This window comes from Hemiscyllium ocellatum, chromosome 13 (genome assembly GCF_020745735.1).
Source record: "Hemiscyllium ocellatum isolate sHemOce1 chromosome 13, sHemOce1.pat.X.cur, whole genome shotgun sequence".
Lineage (NCBI taxonomy): Eukaryota > Metazoa > Chordata > Chondrichthyes > Orectolobiformes > Hemiscylliidae > Hemiscyllium > Hemiscyllium ocellatum.
Window position 1 is genome coordinate 61,866,518 of NC_083413.1, and position 27,675 is coordinate 61,894,192.

General features: G+C 38.9%; 1 protein-coding gene across 1 annotated transcript in view; it reads left to right on the forward strand.

The window, feature by feature from the left end:
• LOC132821911 (solute carrier family 25 member 36-A) overlaps nt 1–27,675 on the forward strand; it is a 64,390-nt gene that overhangs the window by 28,333 nt on the left and 8,382 nt on the right. Inside the window, exons 3-5 of the mRNA XM_060834866.1 lie at nt 6,720–6,797; nt 14,436–14,536; nt 26,245–26,311. Coding sequence (XP_060690849.1) covers nt 6,720–6,797; nt 14,436–14,536; nt 26,245–26,311 — 246 coding nt within the window. The remainder of the gene's footprint in view (nt 1–6,719; nt 6,798–14,435; nt 14,537–26,244; nt 26,312–27,675) is intronic.

Consider the following 27,675-nt stretch of genomic DNA (forward strand, 5'->3'; position numbering starts at 1 on the left):
TAGTTTGCGTCTCAAGTGAATGCAATTCAAAACAAGGCTACATTTATTATGCTTAAAAATTAACCCGTGTTTATCTTTCAAGGTTAGAATTGATAGTGGGGAAAAATAAACTTTAATATGTGACCCATCTCTAGATCTGTTAATTGAACATTGTAGTTTGGAGAGAGGGAAGTGTTACACATCAAAGTATAAGTTTCTTAACATGGGTTACATAATCTGAGTTGTGTTCAAGGTAAAATTATCCCAACATGAATCCTTAGAGTGAGATTTGGAGTGAACCCTTGGTACAAAGGTTCAGTTATTTACTTTATCCATGTTTGCCGATGGAAGCAAGTAGTTATGTTTGGGAACAGACTGAGGCAGATTCAACTTTTTTTTTTAAATATAGACAAGTACTTACTAAACTGGCAGAGTTCAGAAAGAAATGTCATTTTTGCCTGCCCCTCATCAAACAAATAAAATATTAATGTTATGGTTCACTATATGGAACATAGGTGGGCTGTATCTCTTTGAATTTTGTCAAGAAAAAACAATTTAGATTTGTTCCAATGAGCAACTGCAGGAAGAATTCTACAGTAGTCCTCGGTACCATAAGGCAGAACGTAGTTAGCAGGGCTACCTTGGGAGGCAATTTGATATCTACCAGCAACTTCAAGGGGCTATGGCATTCTAATGATTGAATTTGCTTTATTAATTTATCTTTAAAGTTTTTGTTGTAAAATGGTTCAGTCATTTGATTACTAGGTGTCCAGACTACTTACTGTTAACATATAATGTGCTGACCTGATGGAATATGCAGTAACCTATTAATCTTAGACCTCTTCTATGCAATAAAGATTTACTAACAAACTAGTTTGTGTCCCATATGATGCTTGAGAAAAGGATCCTAGGTGTCTCTTAAGTGCAGTTCTTTAACACTTTATTTCCCCTGTTTCTATCTATCTGTCTGTTGCTCTCTTGCTCACATGAATGTTGTTTCATTCAAGCTGCGTTTCAGATAATGTTTACGTTGTTTTTCCTGGAGTGATCTTCTGTTTTGAAATCTTTTATTTGTAATGTTTCAGGTAATTTTGTAAATTCCACTCCACTTGTATCCCAGTTCCTGTTTCCTCAGGTGTCTGATTATTGCAGTCTTGTTTCTATGCCCATATCTATCTGTTTGTTCATGTTTTATATTCTTTGGAACCAAGATAAGTGGCTGTACTTAATTTAACCACCTGTCACTTTTCTACAATGACCATTCAATGTGCATTGGCCTGGATTTTGCATGCAGCTGCAATGTTCACCTCTCTGACAAATTCCCTTTTAGAGAAGATTGGCACAAAAGACTTCAACCAAAAATCAGGCAGGAAATACAAATTGGGTTTAAATGATGAATAACAAAGAAAGATTGGAATGAGCAGATGTGATTAAGGGAGCGAGATGGACCGAAAAATTAAAGCATGTTACTATTTGTATAGATTTTCATCTGAAGGAATGAGACTTGGTCAGTACAGTTAACCTTTGAGTCCAATAAGTAGTAATTGCTGATGAACAATTTATCACAAAGTGTAAAGGGTCACTTGATTCTACATGCACTGCTAATTGTCTCTTTCATTGAGAAGCTAATGGGCAAGCACAGCATTTTTGGTTCATTTAATTGTTTTGATGCTGAATCAGTTGGTGAGGACAGACCCCTGTGATACTTCTGATATCTCTGAGCTGTTTCTAGGCTAATGTGTTGTTGGACACAGGTTCCTGTTCAACTTGCTCATAATTCCACTGAGCTTCAACCTTGCTATTGCTGTAATGTCCAGGCCAAATGCTATACTACATAGGAAAATTTTGGACACTATACAACTTTCTTGAAATGTAGTATTTGCAAGATTTGTAAAGTGTACACTACTTGTTTCAAGAGATGTGCAAAGGATTATACTCTGCAGTGTGATTAACTGTTTGTTAGGTTGTACGCTATCAAACTCTGATTTCTGCAATAGTTCTGTGCTATCTTACAACTTGTCAGTTTTTGTCTTGAATTGTATTGTCGTAGACATAGCTTTCTAGAACCTAGTCTAACACCCAGTCTCCATATCTGCTAGTTAGCTATTGAAGGATAGCTGGGATTACAGCCAAATCCAATGTTGTCCTTGCTGGAAATCCAAATCTAGTCAAGAATAACTAGATAATGATCAGTAGTGGAAATATTGGTCTTGTATTAAACTAAGCATAGATGTGAAATGAATCGGGAACTCCTTTTTTTTTCTCAATTTTTGCCTGGCTTTGGGTACTGCTTTTTGGATTTCCAAATCAGTTAACTGAACTTCCTCAACGAAAAACAAGTTTGGAATTGAAATGACGAAGAAAGTATATGCTTATGGCAAGTATCAAGTGAAAAATACAATTAAGATCCAAGCTGATTATAAAATGTTCAGAAGGAAGTTGAAAAAAGCAAATGAACAAAAGCAAAGATGATTTATGCAAAAAAAGTCTGGAATCTAACAAAGGAGAATCTCCAAGTCTTTGATAAGCAAATAGTTATATAGCACAGACTTAGACCCTTCAGTCATACTAGTTCATGCCAAAAATAATCTCAAACTGAATTAGTCCCACCAGCCTGTTCCTGGCCCATATCCCTCCAAATGTTTCTTCATGTACCTATCCAAATTTCTTTTAAACATTTGTAACTGTGCCCACATGCACCACCTTCCTCAGGAAGTTCTTGTAGACACAAACCACCCTCTGCATAAAAAAACGATTGCCCCTCATCTTTTTTAAAATCTTCCTCCTCTCACCTTTTTTAAAATGTGCACCCTAATCTTGAAATTCTCCATCCTAGGAAGAGTTACTGTTAGGGGTGTCTTTATCTATACCTCGCATTATTTTATAAACTTCTTTCAGATGTACACTCGGCCTCCTAGGCTCCGGTGAAAAAAAGTCCCAGTCTATCCAGCCTTTCATTATAAGTGAAATGTTCCATATCTGGCAACAGCATAAAAATTCTTTTCTGAACCCCCCACCTAGCTTAATAGCCGTCTTCCTATAACTGAGTGACCAGAACTGGACACACTACTCCAGAAGAGGCCTCGCCAATGTCCTGTACAACCTCAACGTCTGTTCCCAACTCTAGTATTCAAACGATTGAGCAATGAAGGCAAGCATGCTAAACATCTTAACTACCCTGATGCAAACGTCAAAGAATTATGGCTTATGCCCGAAACGTCGATTCTCCTGTTCCTTGGATGCTGCCTGACCTGCTGCGCATATCCAGCAACACACTTTCAGTTCTGATCTCCAGCATCTGCAGTCCTCACTTTCTCATCAAAGAATTCTGTACCTGAATTCTCAGTCACTCTGTTCTACAACACTAACCAAGGCTCTACCATTAAATGTTTAAAAGGTAAAAACAATGAATGCAGATGCTGGAAACAGGATTCTAGATTAGTGGTACTGGAAAAGCACAGCAGTTCAGGCTGCATCCAAGGAGCAGCAAAATTGACGTTTTGGGCAAAAGCTCTTCATCAGGAAAATAGGCAGAGAGCCTGAAGGGTGGAGACGTAAATGAGAGGAGGGTAGGGAGAAAGTAGCATAGAGTACAGTAGGTGAGTGGGGGAGGGGATGAAGGTGATAGGTCGGAGGGTGGAGTGGATAGGTGGAAAAGATAGGTAGGACAAGTCATAGGGACAGTGCTGAGCTGGAAGTTTGGAACTAAGGTGAGGTGGGGAAAGGGGAAATGAGGAAACTGTTGAAGTAGAGTTTGTTTCAGGACATGGTTGAAGAGTTTCAGGGCAGAGGAAGTTACCTGTGAGTTGCAATGGGAGAGGGACTCCCCGAGATTCTTGTAGAGGAGGAAACCCTATCCTTATTTGTTGTACCAAAATGCAGTACCTTGCATTTATCCAGATTGAACTCCATCTGCCATTATTTAGTCCATTGATCCATTTAATCAAGATCTTGATGTAATCTTAGAAAACCTTCTCTACTGTCTACTATGCCACCAATGTTGCTAAAACATTTAGTAACCATATTTGGATCAGAATATAGAAAATCAGTTCTAATAAATGACAAACAAATGAGGACCCAAAACCAAAACCTGTGGAATGTTGACAGGTCTCCAGTCCCAAAAGCAACCTTTCACTATCGGTCTGACTCCTGACATTAAGCCAATTATGTATCCAATTGGCAAGCTCCCCATGAATCCCATGTGACCTAACTTCACTAATTAATCTACCATATGAAACCTTTGTTGAAGGTTTTTCTGAAGTCCAAATAAACAACGTCGACTGCTTTGCCCTCCAACGTTTTTGGTGACTTGCTCAAAAAAACTCCAGTTTGTAAGACACTTTTTCTCGCATAAAACATGTTGACTATCTCTAATCAAATTTTGCTCCTCTAATGTCCATAAATCCATCTTTTAAAATCACCTCCAAGATTTTACTAGCAATCAAAATCAAACTTGGGTCTGTAATTCGTTGGTTTGTCCTTAGAACTTTTATTAAACAAAAGGTATAACATTAGCCATGCTCCAGTCATCAGTCATCAGGTACTTCACCTGTAGTAATAGGTGCTGCAAATATTTCTGCACCATGTTCTGGGATAGATAAAATCAAGTCCTTGATGATTTACCCATCCTTTTATGTTCTCTAAGTCCTCACGAAATTCCTCTTTGGCAATATGAACTGTTTTTAAAACCACCAAGTTTATTTCTCTACTTCTTGCTTCCACTCCTTTCTGAAGGGAAGGTTAAGGCTGATTTCGGAACGAAAAGGAGTTTTACACTTGGAGTTGTGATATTACATGTAAAAATATTCATCTGTGCTTAGCAAGGAAGCAGATCTTGCCCCAGCCCATGGTGACAGTGGTTGAAACTCCATCACTAGAATTGTTCAAAATTGATAAGTAGAAACTATTGATGAACTATTTTGAGTTGTCAAAGTGGTGAGATGCATGCAGGCATTGTATTGAAGAATTTGTGTAGAAATTAGAGACACTGGGCATAATCATTGTCTACCTTGGACTTTGGATGGTGCCAGAGAACTGGAGATCAGACCCTTGTTCAAAAAGAAAGTTTGTCTTGATAAGCCCGGCAGTTCTAGCCAGGCAGTTTAACTTTAGTAATGGGGATCGAATTAATAGCCATGTGGACAAATGTGTGTTTGGGAAGAATTTCTTAAGCAAAATTCTTGTTTAACTAACTTGTTGGAATTCTGTAAAGAGGTAACAGAGTTGATGAGAGTAAAACTGTTGATGTAGTACACATGGATTTCCAAAAGGTGTTCAGTACAGTGAAGCACAACAGACTTGAGAAAATCTATGGGTCATGGAACAGTAATGACAAGGATATACAATTAGCTGAGGATTAGGAGTCCAAGTATAAAACTAATAGATATTTTGAGGCTGCAATAAGATTTGTAGCTGAGATCGCTGGTTAGTATTAGGATTGCTGGTTTTCCTAATTTATGTTAATGATCTGGATCTTGGAATAGGAACCATTTCAAAGATTCTGGAAACTTCAAAACTTGAAGCTTTGTAAACAGAGGATGAGAATGTAGTACTCAAATAAGTGGCAGGTGAACCTCTGCACAGAGTAGTATGAAGTGATCCATTTTAGAATGTGGAGAGACAGTGTAAAATAAAGAACACCACTCATTAAAAAATGGCGCAGTAGCTGAGAGCCTTGGGTAATTATGTGCATTAGTTGCTGAGGGTATTTGGACAGCTGAAAAGAGTGGCTAATAGACTTTACAATATCAGAAAGTTAATAGTGGCAGAGTGTCTAAAAGCACAATGTTTTGTTTTGTGCTGAATCTGTGTTCTTCTTTAGCTGAAGTACTGTGTATGAAGAAATTGTTCATAAAATGCTCAAGAACGTGAAGGGGTAGATTTTAGTTATGTTATTTAAGAAAATGAGTAGTTTGTGTCTGCAGAAGCGGCGGAGGCAGTTTCAATCTGAGCTTTAATTTTCTATTTTGATTTAAATGTGCATGATTACAGAGAGCAGGGAAGATGGCACCAAACCATTAGAGTTTTGGAGAGCCAGTGCAGTCACAATGGACCAAATAGCAGCTTCTGCAAAATCAATTCTGTAATTCTCTGCCGTTGATTCAGAAGCTCAGGGTTCAAGTCCTACTTCAGGATTTGGCCCAGAAAATGTACAAGGCCAAACTTGGGGCACTTCAGTTGTCTCGAGTCGAACGGTCAAGGATGAGGGATATTTCCAAATTTGAGTTTTGATGGTGAGAAGGAAAAAATGTCGTTCCCCAACCCCCACCCCCCCAGCACTCCTCCATTGGTAAAGTAATGAATGGTTGTTCAATTTTTAAAATGGATCATTAAGAGGTTTTCCGTGCAGCAGTTTGGTGGACCACAAGAGAATTTGTCACATAGTAGCCGAGACAAGAAAACTTGTCTTTTAAGGTGAAAATATCAAAACATATTTGAAGTAAGAAAGGGGTTTTGGACACGGTTAATTAGTCTTACATTGTGACATCAAAGCCATTGCTGACAGGATCATACAAATAGCTGCTGCCTTTTTCGTAAACTGTTCCAGTTCAAGGCTGATTTCACATCAGTCCAAGTTTATACAGTACTTGTCCAATTTGAAATTTTGAGACTTTACAATAACCTAGTTTCTGAGCTCCACATCATCTAAAAGATGTATTGTAAATAAAAAAATTCGTGAGTACTAGACGTTTTTTTTGTATACTCATTTCTCTTTTTTTTTAATTTTTTTCGTCCCCCAGGATGATTCTAGAAAAAGAGGGTCCACGTTCTCTCTTTAGGGGATTAGGACCTAATCTGATAGGCGTCGCACCGTCAAGGTAAGCAAACTATAGCTTATTTGTAGTGCCATGCAAGATCGCATTTGATGTTTGAGTATTATTCATTAAGATGGCTGTTTTAACTTATTGGCTAAAGAAATTGTCTTTCTGACTTCTGTACTGTGGGAACAGTGGGTTTTTTTTTAAAAGCCTTTATGTTTAGAGAAGTTTCCATTTTGTACAGAATACACACCCAATGCAATTTATGTACAAGTCACTTTTTGTTTTTGTGTAATATGGAATAGAGTTTTTTTTATTTTAATCCTACATAAATTTAAAGCCAAGATTATGCATAATTGTTCATTTTGTCTTCTCATCAAACCTCTGTGGCAACTGTCATGGTACATTGTCTGCTGGTGCCTTTTTGAAGGCTTGGTTATAGTTTGAGACTCCTAGTTATGTTCAGTACATCAAATTCATACTTGTGAGGCGGCCCAAGTCAGTGCCATGGTGTGATCCAAACGTAGTACACAGCAGCGCCAGAAGAAGGTAACGCATCCCCACTAAACAGTTCTTCCTTCCACTTTGATTTCAGTCAATTGCTCCTCTAATTGGAGGAGAAAATATCTCCTAACTGGCAGAAAGAGCCAAGTCTGTCCAGCAATGTAGCTGACTTTTGACTCCCCATGAGAAGATTCCCTGGTTGTGTGGAAGTGATTTGAGACTGCATGTGGGGTCATGGAAACATCTCATAGGCAACCCAGTAAGCCTCATTGTGCTGTACTGCATGACCCTCCTATTAGCACCAGTGTTAACTTGATGCTCAAGCTTCTACCCCTATTGCACAAAATAATTGCCTCTCTTCTCTTTAAACAGGAATGAGTAGTACCCACAGCATTGCTGGCATAAAAAGCCATCAGTCCCTCCACTTCTGACTAAGAGGCCACAGATCCCTTTTTTAAAGTGCTTTCTCCTGCACTCTGTCACCTCACAGACTTTCACCTCTGCGGGTCCTCTGTCGAGGCTGCAAATTCAGAAGCATGATCTGGTTAGTACATCACTGGTAGGTCTCTGGTTGATCAAGGAAGAAAGTCTTCAAGTTGCTGCATCTCAGCTGCTGGAGCCAAGGAACCTATCCAAGTCATGGAAGATGATGAGCGAGAGGGTGTCAGCCATTACTAACTTTGAGTGAATGTACAATTGCAAGATGGCAGTTCATCAGAGACACTCGGTAAACTGGAGGAGTCCATTCCCCTCAGCAATACTGTGCTGTTTCTGGTATATGTGCATCTGGCTTGTCTCTATGGGGAGCTTGGCGATTGCAGTGGAAAGGTCAGGTCTAGTAGAATGCTCATTCGCTGTCGAATGCACACAGAGCTACATTTCATCGCTTTTGCCATTCGACAGTGAGAGGGGTCAAATGATTCAATTTCATTTCAGGTATTAGTCTAGCAAACCTTCTCTGGAACAAAACAGAAATTACTAGATATTCCTGTTAGGACAAAAGGAAAGGCTGGTCGGTATAGGGAATGCTGGCTGACTCAAGAAATTGAGGGTTTGATTTAAGAAAAGGAAGGAAGCATCTATCCGGTATAGACAAGATATATCAAGTGAATCCTTAAAGTATGAAGGCAGTAGGAATATTCTTCAGAGGGAAATCAGGAGGGCAAAAAGGGGGCGTGAGCTCACTTTGGCAAATAGAGTTAAGGACAATCCAATACAAATACATTTTAAGGACAAAAGGGTAACCAGGGCGAGAATAGGACCCCTCAAAGATCAGTAAGATGGCCTTTGTGTGGAGCAGCAGGAGATGGGGGAGATATTAAACAAGTATTTTGCATTAGTATTTACTGTGGAAAAGGACATAGAAAATATAGAATGTGGAGAAGCAGATAGTGACATCTTGAAAAATGTCCATATTGCAGAAGATGAAGTGCTGGGTGCCTTGAAATGCATAAAAGGTGGGTAAATCCCCAGGACCTGATCAGGTGTACCCTACAATTCTGTGGGAAGCTAGGGAAGTGATTATTGAGCCTCTTGGTAAGATATTTATAACCTCAATAGTCACAGGTGAGGTGCTGGAAGACTGGAGGTTGGCTAATGTGGTGTCACTGTTTGAGAAAGGTGTTGAGGACAAACCAGGGAACTATAGACCAGTAGGCAAGTTGTTGGAGGGATGTATATTTATTTGGAAAGGCAAGGACTGATTAGGGATAGTCAGCATGGTTTTTGTGCATGGGTAATCATGTTTCACAAACTTGATTGAGTTTTTTGAAGATGATGGAGGGCAGAGCGGTAGATGTGATCTATATGGACTTCAGTAAGGTCTTCAAGGTTCCCCATGGGAGATTGGTTAGCAAGGTTAGATTTCATGGAATACAGAACTGGCTCAAAGACAGAGGGTGGTGGTGGAGGGTTGTTTTTCACACTGGAGGTTTGTGACCAGTGGAGTGCCACAAGGATTGGTGCTGCATCCACTACTTTGTCATTTATATAGATGATTTGGATATGAACATAAGGTATAGTTAGTAAGTTTGCAGATGATACCAAAATTGGAGGTGTGGTGGACGGTGAAGAAGGTTAGCTCAGATTACAATGGAATCTTGATCAGCTGGGCCAATGGGCTGAGTAGTGGCAGATGGAGTTTAATTTAGATAAATGAGAGGTGCTGCATTTTGGGAAAGCAATCTTAGCAGGACTTATACACTAATGGTAAAGTCCTAGAGTGTTGCTGAACAAAGAGACCTTGGAATGCAGGTTCGTAGCTCCTTGAAAGTGGAGTAGGTAGGGTAGTGAGGAAAGCGTTTGGTATGCTTTCATTTATTGGTCAGAGTACTGAGTATAGGAATTGGGAGGTCTTGCTGCTATTGTACAGGACATTGGTTAGGCCACTGTTGGAATATTGTGTGCAGTTCTGGTCTCCTTCCTATTGGAAAGATGTTGTGAAACCTGAAAGGGTTCAGAAAAGATTTATAAGGATGTTGCCAGGGTTGGAGGATTTGAGCAATAGGGAGATGTTCAGTAGGCTAAAGCTGTTTTCCCTGCAGCATCTGAGGCTGAGGGGTGACCTTAGAGATTTCTAAAATTGTGAAGGACATGGATAGGATAAACAAAGTCTCTTTCCCCAGGGTGGAGGAAGTCCAGAACTAGAAGGCATAGGTTTAGGGTGACAGGGGAAAAATATGAGAGATCTCAGGGACAACGTTTTCACTCAGAGCGTGGCGCATGTATGGAATGAGCTGTCAGAGGAAGTGGTGAGGCTGGTATAATTGCAACATTTAAAAGGCATCTGGATAGGTTTATGAATAGGAAGGATTTGGAAGGATATGGTTTGGGTGCTGGCAGGTGGAACTAGATTGGGTTGGGATATCTGGTCAGCATGGACAAGTTGGACCGAAGGTTCTGTTTTCCGTGCTGTATATCTCTGACTCTGACTCAGGTCTGGCAGCATCTACAGAGAAATCTGTTAATTTTTCGAATCGAGTGACGCTTCCTCAGAACCTTTCTCTAAACTGCTTTCAACACTAGCATCCTTCCGTAAGAATGTGTGAAGAAAAGTCAGGTAATTGGTGCTCAGTAATAGAACTGGTGCAGGCACAGTGGGCTGAAGGCCTCTGTGCCATAACAATTCTGTGATTGTGAACTAGAATGACCAGTACTGTACTCCAGATTTAGACTCAACAACAGCCTGTGTACCTGAAGCATAACCACACTACTCTTATTCGATTTGTTTCAATGTAAAACATTAATATTCTGTTAGCTCTGGTATTTTCTGTATTTGCATACAAACTTTTGTAATTCATACACTAGGACACCCAGATCTCTCTGCAATCTTTCGCCATTTAGCAAAGATGGTCTTTTTTGCCAAAATGGACAATTTCACACTTTACCACATCATACTCCATTTCTTGCTTAACCTATCTATGAACTTTTCTTGTAGGGTCCTTGTACTCCTATCTGTGCTTAACAAGAGAGTGTGCACTTCGGGGATAGGAGATGCCATCTAAGCTGTGTCAGACCAAGATAGCCAGATCGCTGGACATTCACAGCAGGTGGACTGAGTTTATGCTCGTCAGTGTTTACCAGCTCTGGCCGATTTAAACTAAGAGGAAAGTCTGAATTTTTTTTGCTGACATTGAAAAATCAGATTTTTAAGAATTCTCATTGTATTTGCCTAAATTTCTCACCACCATTGTCCACACTCTTCAATTCTACCAGTGCTTCTGTTTAGAAAGTCTAAGGTCTGATTATATTTTTGTATGTGCTGTCAATATGCCCTGCCACTTTCAAAGATTAATACATGTGGACACCTAGGTGCCCTCTGTCTTTGCACACCCTTGACTGGTTCATTAAATCCTATCCCTTCCGACAAGTACCTCACCTAATTTCTCTGTATTCAGTTCTATCTTGGCGAAAGTGGGTACTGCAGATGCTAGAGATTAAAGATTAGAGTGGTGCTGGAAAAGGAGCATCCAAGGAGCAGGAAAACCAATGTCTCTGGCAAAAGCCCTTCATCATTTAAGTTCCATGTGCCCATTGTGTTAACCAATCGATGTCCTCTTGCAGTTGATTGGTATCATCCTCAGTGTTTACCACATCCAAAGTTTATCATTGGCAATTTTGAAATTTGACTTGGATAAAAACAATGCCTCTGAGCATTGGATCTACACAGTCTGTCATCTGTATTCTTTAAAATAGCTGTTTACCCGACCTTGATGTTTTCTGTCCTTAAGCCACTTTGTTATCCAAACAAACATCCTTCTATGAACTTCAATTTCATTGTTTTGTCAAATGTTTTCTTAATATTCTATCTGGCCAACATCAATCGTAGTCCCTGTTACTGAACAAAAGCTTTCAATAATTTGAGTCAAGCATGATCTGCCTTGTACAAATCTGAGCTGGCTCATGTTAAGTCAAATCTTTCCAAGTACCTTTTTTTTTTCTGATTTAATATCTCTTAAAAGCCATCTTCTGTGATGTTAAATTTTCTAGCCTGAATTCACTAGGACCATCCTTGGACCTTTTTTGCACATTTGCTACTTCCTAATTCCATAACATCACCCTGCATTTATGAAATTGTGGATCATTTTGGCATATCCTTCCAACATCTTCAGTTCCACTTTCCTTAGCAGCACAAGAAACAAACCATCCAAACAAGGCAACTTATTTACTCTTCAAACACCATCCAGGTTCCTCATGCCTAATCCAGGCCTCTTAATCTTGCTTATTAATGTTCACCCCATCCATTATCAATGTCCTATCCACTTTGAAAAAGTGTCATTGAATTAAATGAAAAATAAGTTAAAATCATTGTATTTCAGCAGTAATCCGGTATAGCACTTGAAGTAAATGTCTTGCCTCCATCTCTGTGTAACCTGATTTTAACACTCAAAATTAATTTTCTTAAAACTGCACTGAACCATATACAAGGTTATCTAATTTTTAATTCTTACTTCCTGCAATCTTTAAAAAATGGCTGTGCATATAAGAAAACAAGGTCAACTTCTAAATGTTCTTTCATTGGGTGCAGTAAATAGGAAATCATGGCCTCAGTTTAGCAATTATAAATAGCTTTGGGCAGGGACAAAATAATTTGAGACCACTCTTATTTTTGAATTAACATTGAAGATAATTGGTACATTGTCTGTAGTTCTGCTGGTTTGGCTTATTTCAGGTATTGATTTAAAAATAACAAGAACCCATGTCTACCTGTTAAATGAATGAAAACAGAATTTACGCAGTCGAGGGTTCCTTTTGACGTAGTTTAAATGGAGGATGTAATTTAAGAAACAAATTGCTTTCACTAATTTATTAAATAGTATGAAGTATACCTGTTTTCTTTGTATCCAGTGCACAATCAGCAGACTGATCTTTTCTCCCTAATAGTGAAGTGTCACAAGTAGCACTTAAACCTGTTGTAAAAGGAATATACGTGCACTTAATGGTATTTTTCCAAACTGATGTTCAAAAATTTTAGTAATAGTAATAGCAAACATATGGCTTGTTGAGTTTGACTTCTGTGACTAAGAGCAGTACCAAAGGTTAATTGAGTCACTCAGTTATGACCTATCAGTTTAACAGACCATTAGTAAGTATGGCCTGAAGTATTGTAAATAACTCAGTTCAGCAGTCCTTTTTATTACCATGGATGTGAGTACAGAACATCTGCTAACATTCCAAGTGCCAGCTTTCTAACGCTTGATACCTGTGATGTTCTTATTCAGCAGGATTTTTATGAAGTAATTAACTTCATTAATGGATTGTCAGAAGGAAATTGCTGTAGCCTTTTGTGTTGTCTAGTAGCTCTGATTTAGAATAAAGGTATTGTGCACCTGTGTATGCAAAAGAAATAGCTGAAGAGCTTTATTGTTACTTTAAGTGCTTTATCAGGAGGATTTTTGTGCCAACTTCTGGAAGTGTGTGCTCAGTAAGTTACTAATTTGGTTGAATGCAAAATCAGTTTGATTTTCTCATTCTGAACAAAGTGGACAAATGCACTGCATTATAAGTTGCAGAATAGTACAAACCAGCCAGTTCCTAGGCTTTGGTATCTGGCCAGTCAGCTTGGCTCAGATGGCAAATTCTATACTTTCTCTACCACATGTAAGATGACGCTCTGCTGAAAGTATTGCATTGCCCTTTTGATACACTACAGTCCACACATGTTGCACAATCACATTGACCATTCCAACTCCAATGGAAAAATTGTTCACATGTAAAATGTGAACTTGTCTATTCTGTCTTCAGATGCTGAAAGAGTGACCTTTGGGACTGCAGCATTAGCTGTTTTGAATACTGATCTTTTATCAATGCAATTTTTGAGAGGCTATTTTCCAAAGCTGTGGACTTAATTTGGTTAGCCTTGTGTGTGTAACACATTTCTCTCTTCTAGGTTGCTAACCTTTCGGTAATTACTTTGAAAACCATTTTTATTTTAAAAAACCCTGGGAAGTTCCCAAGTATTCCCAACTGGATCTGTAAATTGACTCCAATTCTTGTTTGCATTTATTTAAATCTGAGGATGCTTCTGGTCACAAACATTATCCTTAAACACTGTTTATTCTGTCCAATTGCACTGTGTAATCTTTATTATTTGCATCCGTTGAAGATCAATTAATGAAACTGGCCCGCTTGAGTTGTTACAAAGTATAGAGAATGAGGAGGAGGAGAATCAATTGTTAGTTTTTGAAAGGACTCCTGGTATAGATATATAATGGCCCAATCTTTAACGATGGCCAAATGTCCTATTGCCTACATACAACTTGACGAATCCTGTTTGAACAAATGCAATCTGTGTTCCTTCTAGGCTGCGCAGCAACCTGGAAGTTCTATGCAGGTCACTAAAGTTGCAGCTTTAAAGTACCATGTGTAAGTTTGCAAGTGATGCACACTTGCACGCAGAAAAGAAAACGGAGAACATTGAATGTAACATTAAATCTAAACTATTTCCCCATAGATTCACTGTCTTTAAACCTTGTGAATCCAAGGTGGTTGTCTATAATAAATTTTTGTTTTTCACCTCTTGTTTATGGGACATAGTTCTAAATGAAAATATTTAAATGTGAATTAAATTTGAATGCATGTACACCATTTTCAAGAAAGTAATGCCAAGGAGAGTTTTTTTTAAATCATTGGCAAGTTGCTGCATTTAAGGTATGACTAACATTTCACTTGTGCAATTTTTTCCCCTCTATCCAGAGCAATATACTTCGCTGCTTACTCGACTTCAAAGGAGAAGTTGAACACGGTCCTTGATCCAGATTCTAGTCAGGTCCATATGGTCTCGGCTGGAGTGGCAGGTCAGAGTAAAGACTGTTGCTTTCCTTTTGAGGAACAATATTTGGAGAAAATAGCCTTATTACTTAAATTTGGAAACTTGCAAGTAAATTTATAAAATGAGGTGAATTTTCAATCTGAGGTGAATTTTCAATCTGAGTTGAATGTTGTTGTATTTAAATGGGTAACTCAATGCAGTTATAATAAGTGTTGTTTTATTTCAGCATTTTATACGAAATTGGCGAGTGGTTTCTTCACTTAGATGTCACAGAAAATGTATGATTGCTTAGTGTTTCATGTTTAAAAGTCACTTCATATAATTATTTATGGAGATGATTTAAGCATAATCTAGACAAATTCAGTTTTTAAAGAAATGTCTTGTCTTATCTGAAGAATGAAATTAATAATCTCAGACTAACTTCAAATACAACTTCCTAATTTGGTTTTTTAGACAATAAAATCTTTTTTAAAAGCAGTTCCATAGATTTGCATTAACGGTCAACTTTAAGTGAGGTTACAAGAAAGAAAATAGACTGTTCCAATATACCGTACAAGTCTGAAACATTCTGTTTACCCTGGTACTTAAATATAGCCCATGTCCATTGCCTCTTATTCACAATTTCCAGTGATCTAAACTTTTTTTAGTTGTATCATCCTAGTTTATTTAACTAAGTTATTCAGCAGGGCTAACTGTTATGTTTAGGAAAAGCCAGTATATTAGAAGCCCCATGATTTATTAAATTTAATTTCAAAGTTACTGTTGAGATCTTTTGGAGAAAATGCTGAGAAAGTGGGTATGGAATAATATTTTGATTACTAGTGATTAATATTCCCATTTAATTTAAAATAAACACACTTTATGAAAGTTTTTGATAATTTTATACAGGAAAAACAAATTTGAGATTACACCACCATTCTATTAGGTCGAGCACAAGAGGAATAACTGCAGTTGTATTGGGTGAATGTATAACATGTTAGCGCAAAGCATAACTGGGCTATTTCACAAAAGGGTTGAAAATTTTCATGATTTTACCAAAGAAATTACCATGGTTAACAAACTAACATTTTGTCACCATAGAAAATCAAGCAGTATGCAATTTCAAGCTGCTTACTTGATTCATTACTTCATCCTTAATTGGTATTTTTGATTCCATAGACTATTAGCTTTTTCAATAGCTTTCAAAATGAATAGTGAAAAGTTAACATTGAGATTTTCCCGATCTGCTTAACGGCTATATTTTGTATAGCACTGAACCACGTAGGTTACAAATTTGATCCCTGGCCTGTGCTGAATTAATTGCTCACTGTCAGGGAAACTCTTGCTATGATTGAATTTTTCATACTAATCTAATAATGACCTGTTGTTTTTTAAAAAAAATTTCAACAACACTGCAAAGCTCCTGGTAAAATCCAGGGTATTATTTCTGAAAATATTATCAGCTGAATTTAAGAATCATTTTTCAGAGTTACATATTTTTCTTGTGAAATAAAATAATAATGTATGTATCTGGTGTTAGTTCTTGTTTGTTAACCACATTAAAGAAATATATTTGAAACCAAAAATTATGCTGAAACTTTGGAGATCAGTCACAGTAGATTCCTGTGTTGAGGGTTTATCTTCAGGTTGTACTGTTATTACCCCCCTCTGTTTCCAAAAACAATAAACATGGGTTTGTTGATGTATTCAATTAGGGCTCACATTGCTATTTATGTTTTAACAAAATTGTGAGGAAGACAGAAGCAAATGTGGAAAAAAACCTGTTTTTCAGCTTGTTCATTAATTGTGAAATAATAGTCCTGAAACATTAGGGATCATATATGAAAATCGTGTGGTTTATTTGAGTTTTAGTTGTGTTTGGAAAAACTGAAAAGGAAGGTCAAGAGATGTTTCTGTAATTTCAGATTAAGTTTCAGAAGGAAAATGCTAACCTTGTCACTTTTATTGGGAAGTTAAGTATCTTCTTTATTGTTGCTGGTTTCTTTCTCTATTTGTGTATGCAGGTTATTGTATTCTGATTCATTTTATTACTTGGAAGGAAGTACTTCAATGGTATTTCTGTTTGAATGATTAGGATGTGGCTACTGTGCATACTTGAGTGGTAGCTATTAAATTTTGACATGAATGAATACATTACTGATTTTAATTAATTGATTGTCAAGTATTAGTGTTTTGACTTAGCATGTCACAAGAAGTCAGAAATCCAAGGTAAAGGGCTCTAAACTTAATATTGTCCTGGGGGGGCAAAGTAATCTAAAATGAGAGATAGAAAACATGATTGAAATACATGACAGTAGATAAAGCATGTTTGTTACTGCAATGCACAAAAGCACCTTATTTCAGTCAAATGCACATCATTTAATAAATAACTGGAGTGAGATCCCATTTGCAAAATTTCTCAAATACAATCTCCATTTCTCATATATAATGAGACTTTTGAAAACTGGAATTGCAAACATGCCTGAATAAATAGCTTACTTTAGTTGACTTTTCCTCTCCTAAGATGCTTGTCAATCTAGACCTGATAAAAGGCCTAGGTAAAAGAATCAGAAAGAGAACATAAAAGTTCAAAGCTAAAATGTTTTCTCCAAGATTTTCAAACTGTATATTTATTTAAATATAGAATATAATCAGATTTTGCACAAGGGAAGATAGAGGAAGAATATTTTATCATAAATGGTGAGTTTGACAACTCAAGAATTGCAATTGAATATTATGTGCGTTTTGAGTGTATCTTTACCTTTTGGATTTTTTCTCACTACATGGGTTTTATTTTTGTCTGCCACTCTACAACTTGATTTTTCAACTTGATTTTTCTCTCTGCAAAAGATGCTGACTTGAATAATGAAACTGTTCCAGTCCATTGGTGCTGTATCTAAACTCTTTAGATTTGAGAATGACTTTCTTCTTCAATCAAATGTTGAATGCAGTAGTGACTAAACACTACACTATTGGTGCAGAACCTGCAATATGTGGGGCAGGTGAAATTTGATAATATCCTTTGAATATCAGAAGGCCATTCATTTGCATGAACGTTCTGTAGGCCTGACATCACAAACATCCCTCTGAACACTTTCGAGCAGCGACCACCACTAGACAATACTGAAGTGAAACTCTGTTCTGCATTCCATTCACCCATCACCACTCCCTGTCTGGGAGCAGCAAGGACATTGATATTTAATAATCTAATACATAATTAAGGAAGTCCAACTCTGATTAAATCGGTAACTCCTTGAGTTTGTTTGGCTCACTATCAAATTTATTTTTTTATGGGAAGTGGGTGTCACTGGCAAGGCTGACTTTCTTTTGTCATGAAATGTAGTATGAGCTACTGTCTTGAACCACTGCAGTCCATGTAGAGGTGGGGAGTTTTAGAATCTCTCACCAGCAATGATGAAAGAATGATAACTGTACTTCCAGGTTAGTATGGTGTGTAAGTTCAAAGACATCTTTGGAGTTTTCTATCTGACTGCTTCCCTTCATCAAATGATGGAGGTTTTGAGTTTGGGAGGTGCTGTCAATGATATCCTAAAGTACTGCTGTGCACCTTCTCGATGGTGTGCACTGCAGCCAAACTATGAAACAACTCAATAGTTAAGTTGGTGAGTTGATTGCTGTCCTTGGTGTTGCAGGAGTTGCACTTATCCAAGTAAAAGCAAAGTATTCCATTGCACCCTTCGCTATTAACAGGGCACAAGTTAAAGGCTTCAGGGAGTTAAGACAATCACAGCAACCTTTTGCCCTTGATCTCATAGCTACGATATATGTTAAGTTTCAGGTCAGTCGTGAATCCTGGGATGTGATGGTTGTAATGCTGTTGAATGTCACAAGATATTTTGTTGAGCTTTCTTGTTAGAAATGGTCTTTGCTTGTCATCGCTATCATGTAAATGTTATTGTGACTTAATAGTCAAAGACTGACTCTTGTTCTGGTGAGTGTGGCCTGCTTGTTACAGCATCCACCTTGTCAGGTCCTTTCAAGGTCTTGTAGGTCTTAATATGAACACCTCTTATACTTGTAAACTCCAATGGACACAGGCCCAGCCTGTCCAAACATTCCTTTATAAGAATGGAAAGCTGTTTGCCATGCCTTTCCACAGGATGAATTCCTTGCTTATTGTATATGTTCCTGATCTGACTTAAACATGGAGACGTGATTTGGAAATCTGAAGATGACAAAAAGCAACCAGGACGTTGAAGTGATATCAGTGGTTGGGCAAAAGAGTGACAAATGGAATTCCATCTGGAGAAGCAAGGTGGCGATTTGGACAGGGCAAATAATGCTCGAGAATAGGCTGTAAATGGAGGGTTATTGGGAGTGATTGAGTAGATCTTGAAGTACTGCTCTTTGAAGATGACAACACTGATAAATAAGGTGGTAAAGAAAGCATATGGAATGCTTTCATTCATTGGATAAGGTATAGAACACCAAAGTGGAGATGTAAGGTTGGACCTATATAAATGTTACACCAAAGCTGGAATTTTGTGTAGCTCTGATCACTGTTTCACAGAGAGCTAGAGAAGGTTGACCAGAATCTCGCCAAGGTTTGACATTTGCATTGATGAGGAAAGATTTGGTAGGTTTTAATTGGTTTGCATGGAACAGAGAACGCTGAGGAGTGACTTAATTGAGATGTGCAAAAATATGAGAACCCGAGATTGAATAGCTAGGAAAGACCTGTTTCTTTACTGGAGAAGTCCATATCCTGAAACTGCAAATTTCAAGTGATTGGTAGAAAGATTAGATGGGACATCTAGAAGTGGTTGAATATCTGGAATTTGCTTGGTTTAGTGATGGAAGCAGAAACCCTGCAGCTGCAGACTTAGGAGCCCTCAAAATGAGTGAAGGTTACAGCAATTCAATGTTAGAGACCAGCTGCTGGAAGGTGGGATTAGAGAAGATGGCTAGTTTACACAATTTGTTTTTTCTTTGGGCTTGTGCAAACTCGATAGGCTGAAAAGTCTCCTTCTATGTGGTATCTTTTTCTAAGGATCTTGTGAAAATACTTACCATCCCAGATATCAGTTGTGTGAAACTTTGCAACTGTTTTTAATGCATTTGCATCCTTCTTTTCACAAGAGACCAAAACTCTTAAATTTCCAAATGTTGTCTCATCAGTGCCCTGCACAACTCTAAGTAAAACTTATTTACTTGGACCACTATAATGGTATTACAACATGGAAAGAGGCCATTTAACTCAGTACTTAGTCCATAGCCTTGTAAACTATATGTATTTTTGTCTGAATGTTGTAATACTTCCTGTTTTCATCATCTTTTTTGGGCGGGAAGTTCCAGATACCCACCACTCTCAGTGTATAAATTTCTATTAAATCCTCTCTAACCTTTTTTTTGATAATTTACCCCTCTACTTGTAGGCAGAATTTATTATTATCAACCCTGACTATGCCTCTTCATACTCCTTTGTAGACTTTAATCAGTGTCATGTCCTGTTCTTCTCTCTCCCCATCCACCCCCACTTCTGTGTTCCAAGAAATAAACAGTCTTCCTTCATACTTGAAATATTCCAAACCCCACAATCTCCTGATGAATCTCTCCTCTGCATGCTTTTCTTGACAATCACATCCTTCCTATAATTTAGTGACCATGTCTGCATACGTACTTTATCTTCTAAAGTGAGAATGTGCCTTGATTTATGGTCTCAGGACATGCATGAAAATGCTTGACTTGTGGACTGAAAATTTACTGTCCTGAAGTTTTTGATCATTGATGCATTTCACTTCTCTAGTCTTAAAGTCAATGAAAAACTGTAGCATAGACCTTTCCAAAAAGAGAGAAACATGAGATCTAATACATGTGATCAGTGTAACAGGATCGAATATTGGGTCTGTGAACAGAGAACAGCCAGGGAATTCCTAGAAGCATGGCACTCATCCACAAATTCTATCAACAAATACATCGACCTAGACCCAATATACCGGCCACTGCAGCGGGCAGCAACTGACAACTGGAAGCGGCAGAGACACACCACTATAAATGCTGGAGGAATCAGCACAGAAGCGCTTCACAGGAGGCTCCCAAGCACTGAGGATGTCACCTAGAAAGGGGACGAAATGTTTGCAACAAAAACTCCCAGCTCGGCGAACAGAACCACAACAACGAGCACCCGAGCTACAAACCTTCTCACAAATTTTGAACTACTTTTGCTGCTAATGCTCTAGATGAACCATAGCTGACTTAAGATATGAATGAAAAGTGCTTCTTACAGTCAGCATACAATTCTCATTTTAGATTTTTTACTATCTCGGAATAGCATTTCCTAGTACAAAATTATGTAAGGTGTAATTGAGTTGCCCAAAGTGGACCAATTGTTAGTAATTCATTCTTTTGACCATGTAAAAGATCTGAAGCTGGAACTCACATTGCAATAAGTAGTTTGAATCTTTTGAACATGCTGCAGTTAATTAAATCTTTGAAGTATGTTATTTGTCCTTGAACCAACTAATTCATTAAAATGGCAAACTTAAAACATTTCTTCAAGTGATTGCATGAAATTTAATAAATAGTAATTGTTACTGACCAACAGCTGAGCCAAGGTTACTCCGCACAAACCATGCAAGATGACATTTCATTCTCATTGACTTTATCCCATCATATTTACAATGATTCGAATATAGTCATTTGTGTTCGAGAGAATTATCTAATGTGGCTTTTAATCTGAACATTGTGTGGTATTTGTTCTCCTTCTAATGGTTGCTTTGTTTTAGTGAATGCATTTCATTTTTGCTGGGAATGGACAGATTCACTGGCAAAATACTTTTTTTGAAAAAAAACAATTTTGCTCATTACAATATTAGGAGATTGAGAGAAAAATGTCAAGTTTTGTTTTAGTAAGGAAATGAAAATGTAAGAGTAGTTAACCAAGTTGTTATGTTCATATGACTATATCCAAATTGGTTGTATTTTTTGCAAAAATATTTTGTAGAAAAACAAAATCTTTGTCTTGCAAAGGTTTATTAATATAGCAGTATTGATCACTTTTTATTTTGGAAAGTCTTATTCTGCTTGGCAATGTCTTGCACAAGCAAGAATGATATTCCAAGTTAGGATTTTTGCAGGTAATCCTAGTTTTTCAAATGGCTGCTTGGTAAACTCTTCTAGAAATTAAAAATGTAAGATTTAAGGCTCCTGATGTACACTATATTTATTGATTTCTGTGTGTATTTGCTACACTTAAGACAAGGTTAGCATTTTTATTTGTTCATAAATGGTGTTCCATCATTCGGTGTAAGAGTGTTTTACTGACAGTAAATTTTGTAAGTGTTCCGTTAATGGTATTTTATGGTCTAAGCCATGCTGCAAATACCAAAACTTCAGTACTCCAATGTTTAAGGATAAACTTTTTCACTATCACCTTTTTTGGCCCTGTCAATTCAGTCATTCAAGAGAGGGGAAAATATTTCAACTTGAGTGAGACTTGCAATTATTTGATTTCTACCAAAAGGTACAGTATTGCAAGTTCATCTGATAAGGTCACCTTGTTGTGATATAGAAAGCCTGTGTCTGTTTTAGGCATATACTGTATGTTTCTCCCAAGAAAAGTGTAAAATCCTATCATCCCATCGTCGGTGTAAGCAGAAATAACGGCTAGCTTTAACTCTGAGCATTGAACTGAGCACTGATTGGAGCCTATTATGTAATGATTAGATTACATTACAGTGTGGAAACAGGCCCTTCGGCCCAACAAGTCCACACCAACCCGCCGAAGCGTAACCCACCCATGCCGCTACGTTTACCCCTTACCTAACACTATGGGCAATTTAGCATGGCCAATTCACCTGACCTGCACGTCTTTAGACTGTGGGAGGAAACCGGAGCACCCGGAGGAAACCCACGCAACACTGGGAGAACGCGCAAACTCCACACAGTTGCCTGAGGCTGGAATTGAACCCGGGTCTCTGGCGCTGTGAGGCAGCAGTGCTAACCACAGTGCCACCGTGCCGCCCATAATGTGTACCAGTACTATTTAACAGTTTGTTATTCCAGATTAGAGGTATAATTTTGGGGAAAAAAAACACAATGCATGAATTTAAGTTTCATGTCTAGTCTGTATGTAAGCACTTGCTGTGTTTATTTTAGTGACGTGGTGCTGAGCACCACATAGAACATGCAATATGTTAACTTTCCGATTCAGAGATAAATGCTGGAGGTTATTTCTCAATGTCTGCTTGACTTGGGGAAATTCAGAAGAAATAATTCTCGGAATTTCATAAGCCCAATTAGACTAATGTTGTTTTTGGTGAGGAAACCCATCACTTTACCTTGCATGTAACCATGGTCCAACACCAATAGGAGTAAATTTCTTAACTAGCTTTTCACTCTTAAATTATTAACTCTCCAAGATTCTTAACCATGTTCTCAAACACACCCACTTGCTCTGTCTCTCTTTAGTATGCATTCTTTTCGAATCATTACAATACTACATAATCAGCTAAGAGTGGATTACAAATGCTGACCTTCACACACACCACCTACATCACCAGTTCATCTCTCTCTGTTTAACCTCCATGTCAAACTCTATTCTCATTTAAAATGCACCACACTATAGTTAGTGACCGTGACAAGGTTCTTACCCAACTGAAAAGATATTACTTCTCACCATGTTGGTGGCAAGGGTCTAGCATGGTCATTGGGATGTAAAATTAAAACAGCTGCTACTTGTTGCCCTAATAACATCAGGAATTTAAAAGTGGAATTAACAGGCTGACAATTTGCTGTATAATTAATTTAGGAGGAATTAGTTAGTTGGGTTGTCTTTCTTGCAAAAGTGAAAATGAACGTCAGACTTCCTGGACATTCAGTTTACAATTGGAACTTTTCTATGTTAACGCAAAGAAACACTCTTTTTTTCTCTCTCTCTATTGTAACTTAAATGTAAATGTCTTGAGATTTTGAGCTAATTTCTCCATTGTAATGTATGATTTAGCTTATACACATTTGTACATTTTCCTTTTGAAGTTAAGAATTGTTTGTGAATTTAATTAGCACAAATCTATCACTTCCTGTGTACTTCATCCTCAGTTGAGTTGCTTTTTATTCTTAATTTTCTCACGAGTGACTGACAGTTGTGTGTCTGGTGCCACCAAATGGTTCATGTGTCTTCTAATTTTTCCTCCCTATCTAGGGATGTTGATTTGAGCTGGTTCTACACTTGTCAACAACCCTCTGCTATCATTTTCAAATTTCTTATCCTCACTAACGCATCCAGCTTTCTGATTTGTAAAATGGTGGAATGTAAGCTATCTCAGTTCATCGTCGTTTAGGTAACTTAGGTCAGTTGTCTGCCCTTCGAACAGCGATGAGCAAGCATGCATAAACTTGAATACAGTGCTCAGTTCTTAATTCAGTATCTTTGCAGAGTGTTTTTGCCTGGTGAGCTGTTAGAGCTCAAACTTTAAAAGTTAAATTTATGAAATAAAATTCAGTATTCCAAGTTCTTGAAAATAGAATTTACATTGAGCTAGTTTTTTTTCTGACTTTTATTTCTGTTACATCCAACCATATTCAGACAGTTATTCAATGTACAAAGTAAATGATGGACTTCAGTGGCATCAGCAATTGATAAAATGTCTCTTTCTAGTTAAGCTTTACTCTAGAGCTTTTTTTCTATTTTTTGGGAAAATTCTTCTAAAAAGGGTCGTTTAATCCCCCTATTATTCTTATCACAGTCAAAAGTGTGGCACTGGAAAAGCATAGCAGGTCAGGCAGCATCTGAGGAGCAGGAGAGTCTGTTTTGAGCATAAGCTCTTCATCAGGAATGTGGTCAGGGCCCTGGGGGGCTGAGAGAGAAATGGGAGTAGGTGGAGCTGGGGAGGAGGTATCAACAAACTATCATTTCCCAGACCATCCACAACCGTATCACGTCAAAGAATCTCCCTTCCATAGCCTCCAACCTCAGTCCAGGAACCCCACATTGTCCGGTTCTTCCTCTTTCCCCCAAAAGTAACAAACCTGACTGTCCCCATCAATCCATCTCCACCTGCTGCTGCACCACTGAACTCCTCTCCTCATACCTTCATCCCAACCTGTCCCCTTTGGTCCAGGATCTCCCCACATGTGTTTGGGATTCTACCCATGCCCTCTATCATCTGACTTTCGGTTCCCTGGCTCCCAATGCCTCATCTTTACTATGGACATCCAGTCCCTGTACACTTCCGTCGGCCATGACAAAGGCCTCAAGCTTTGTTTCTTCCTCTCCCATTTGACCCAACCAGTTTCCCCTGTCACGCTCATTCAATTGGCTGGACTGGTCCTCACCCTCAACAATTTCTCCTTTGAATCCTCGCACTTCCTTCAGGCTAGAGGGTAGCCCAGCATGGGCCCCAGCTGTGCGTGCCTCTTTGTCGAGCCTATGGAACAGTTCATCTTCTGTAGCTACACTGGCACCATTCCCCACCTTTTTCTTCTGCTACATCGAAGACTTTATCAGTGACACCTCATGCTCCCATGAGGAGGTTGAACAGTTTATCAACTTCACACACCTTCCACCCTCATCTCAAGTTCGCCTGGACCATTTCAGACACCTCCCTCCCCTTCTGGACCTCTGCATCTCCATTTCCGGTGACCGACTCAGCACGGACATCTAATTCAAACCCACCTGCACCCACAGCTACCTGAACTACACTTTGTCCCACTACCCTCTTCTGTAACAATGCTATCCCTTTCTCCCAATTGCTCTGCATCTGTCCCCAGGAGGAGCAATTCTACTCAAGAATATCCCAGATGGTCTCCTACTTTAAGGACTGCAATTTCCCCTCCCATGTGGTCAACAGTAGCCTCCAACACATCATTTCCACTTCCTGCCCCTTCACCCTTGAACCCCACCCCTCCAACTGCAACAAGGGTAGAACCCCTGGTCCACACCTTCCACCCTAAAAACCTCCAGTTATAATGCATCACCCTCCACCATTTCTGCCACCTAGAGTCAGACGCCACCACCTAAGATAGGGCTGGGGAGGGAAATCTATCAAGCATTCTGCATGGACCATTCCCTTCACGACTCCCTCGTTAAGTCCATGCCCCCCCACCACCCATCCTCCACTCCTGGCATCTTCTCTTGATACCGCAAGTAGTGTAAAATCTGAGCCCACATCTCTCCTCTTTTCTCTCCTCTCCACACCACCCCACCCCACCCCCTTCCATCCAAGGCCCCAAAGGATCCTTCCACATCCAACAGAGTTTCCTGCACATCCAAACCCCTCATCTGTATCTGTTGCTCTCCAATGTGGTCTCTACATTGGGGAGTCAGGGCGCCAACATGTGGAATGCTTCAAACGTGCCTGGGACGCATACAGCAAACAACCCCACCGCCCTGTGCCCGACCACTTGAACTCCCCCTCCCAATCTGCCAAGGATATGTAAGTCCTGGGTTGCCTCTACTGCCAAATCCTAGCCACCCAACAACTGGAGGAAGAACACTTCATCTTCTGTCTTGGAACCCTCCAATCTCGCACACAATTTTACCAGTTTCCTCATCTCCCCTCCCCCCACTTAGCCCAGATCCAACTGTCCAACTTGGCACTGTCCTATCTGTCCATCTTCTTTGGCGGGAGGGAGGGCACAGAGAATTTTCTTTTCGAAAAGAAAACAACACCAATTTCCTAAATTGACGAGTATTCTATATATAATGTTTAAATGTTACTTGAGCAAATTTTTATAATGTTGTTGAGTTCACTGTTCATAGTCCTGGTGTTAGTGTTTGTTATTTCTTCCTAGGCTTTACAGCTATTACAGCCACCAATCCAATCTGGCTAATAAAAACACGCTTGCAACTGGAAGCACGGTAAATAAGACTTTACTTTGGTTAACCAATGTTCTTTTTATCTTGATTGGACAAAGGAAGAGTGAGAGATTGGGAAAGGCCAACTGTAGCAAAATTCAACAGGAGCTGGGGAATGTGGAAATGGGAGCAGCTGTTAGAGGGTAAATCCACATTTGATATGTGGGATGCTTTGAAGAAGAGGTTGATTAGAATGCAGGACAGACATGTACCTGTGAAACGAGGGATAGAAATGATAAGATTAGGGAACCGTGGATGTCATGTGAAATTGAGACTAACTAAGAGGAAAAAGGAAGAATACATTAGGTTGAAGTGACTGAAACCGAAGCTTTGGAAGAATATCTGCAAAGTACAACCATTCTGAAATGAGAAATTAAGAGGGCTAAAAGGGGTCATGAAATATCTTTAGCAAACATGGATAAGCCTTTTATTTGTCTGAAAGGAGCAAGAGAACTAGAGAAAGGGTTGGCTCACTCAAGGACAAAGGAGGTAAGTCATGCGTGGAATCAGAAAATGGGTGAGATTCTTAACGAGTACTTTGTGTCAGTATTCACTGAGGAGAGGAACATGATGGAATGTTGAGGATAGGGATAGATGTCTGATTACTGTAGGTCAAGTCTGCAAAATAAGGAGGATGCGTTGGGTATTCTAATAGGCATTAAGGTGGGCAAGTCCCTAGGTCCGGATGGAATCTATTCCAGGTTACTGAGGGAAGGAAGAGAGGAAATAACTACCGCCTTAGATATGTTTGTAGCACCCTGGAGAATTGCTAATGTTGTCCCCTTGTTTAAGAAGGGTAACGAGGATAATCCAGATAATTATAGACCGGTGAGCCTGACATCAGTAGTATGGCATCATAGCTTTGCACAGGGAAGGTCATGACCTACCCACTTAATAGAATTCTTTTGAGAAACTGAAAACGTTGATTGAGAGAAGGGCTACAGATGTCATATACGTGGACTCCAGTATTTGATAAGGTTCCCCATGGTAGGCTGATGGAGAAAGTAAAGTCAAGTGGTGTCCAAGGTGTACTCACTAGGTGAATAGAGAACTGCCTGGGCAACAGGAGACAGTAGTAGAGGAAGGGAATTTCTCAAAATGGAGAACTGTGACCAGTGATGTTCCACAGGGATCCGTGCTAGGACTGCTGTTATTTGTGATAAACCTTCCTCCAGATCATTTATGTTTAGGTGGTCTGATTAGCAAGTTTATAGATGACACTAAGGTTGGCGGAGTAACATAGTGAAGGGGACTGTCAGAATGCAGCAAAATCTAGATAAGTTAGAGAGTTGGGTGGAGAAATGGCAGATGGAGTTCAATCTGGACAAATGCAATGTGATGCATTTTGGAAGATCCAAATCAAGAGC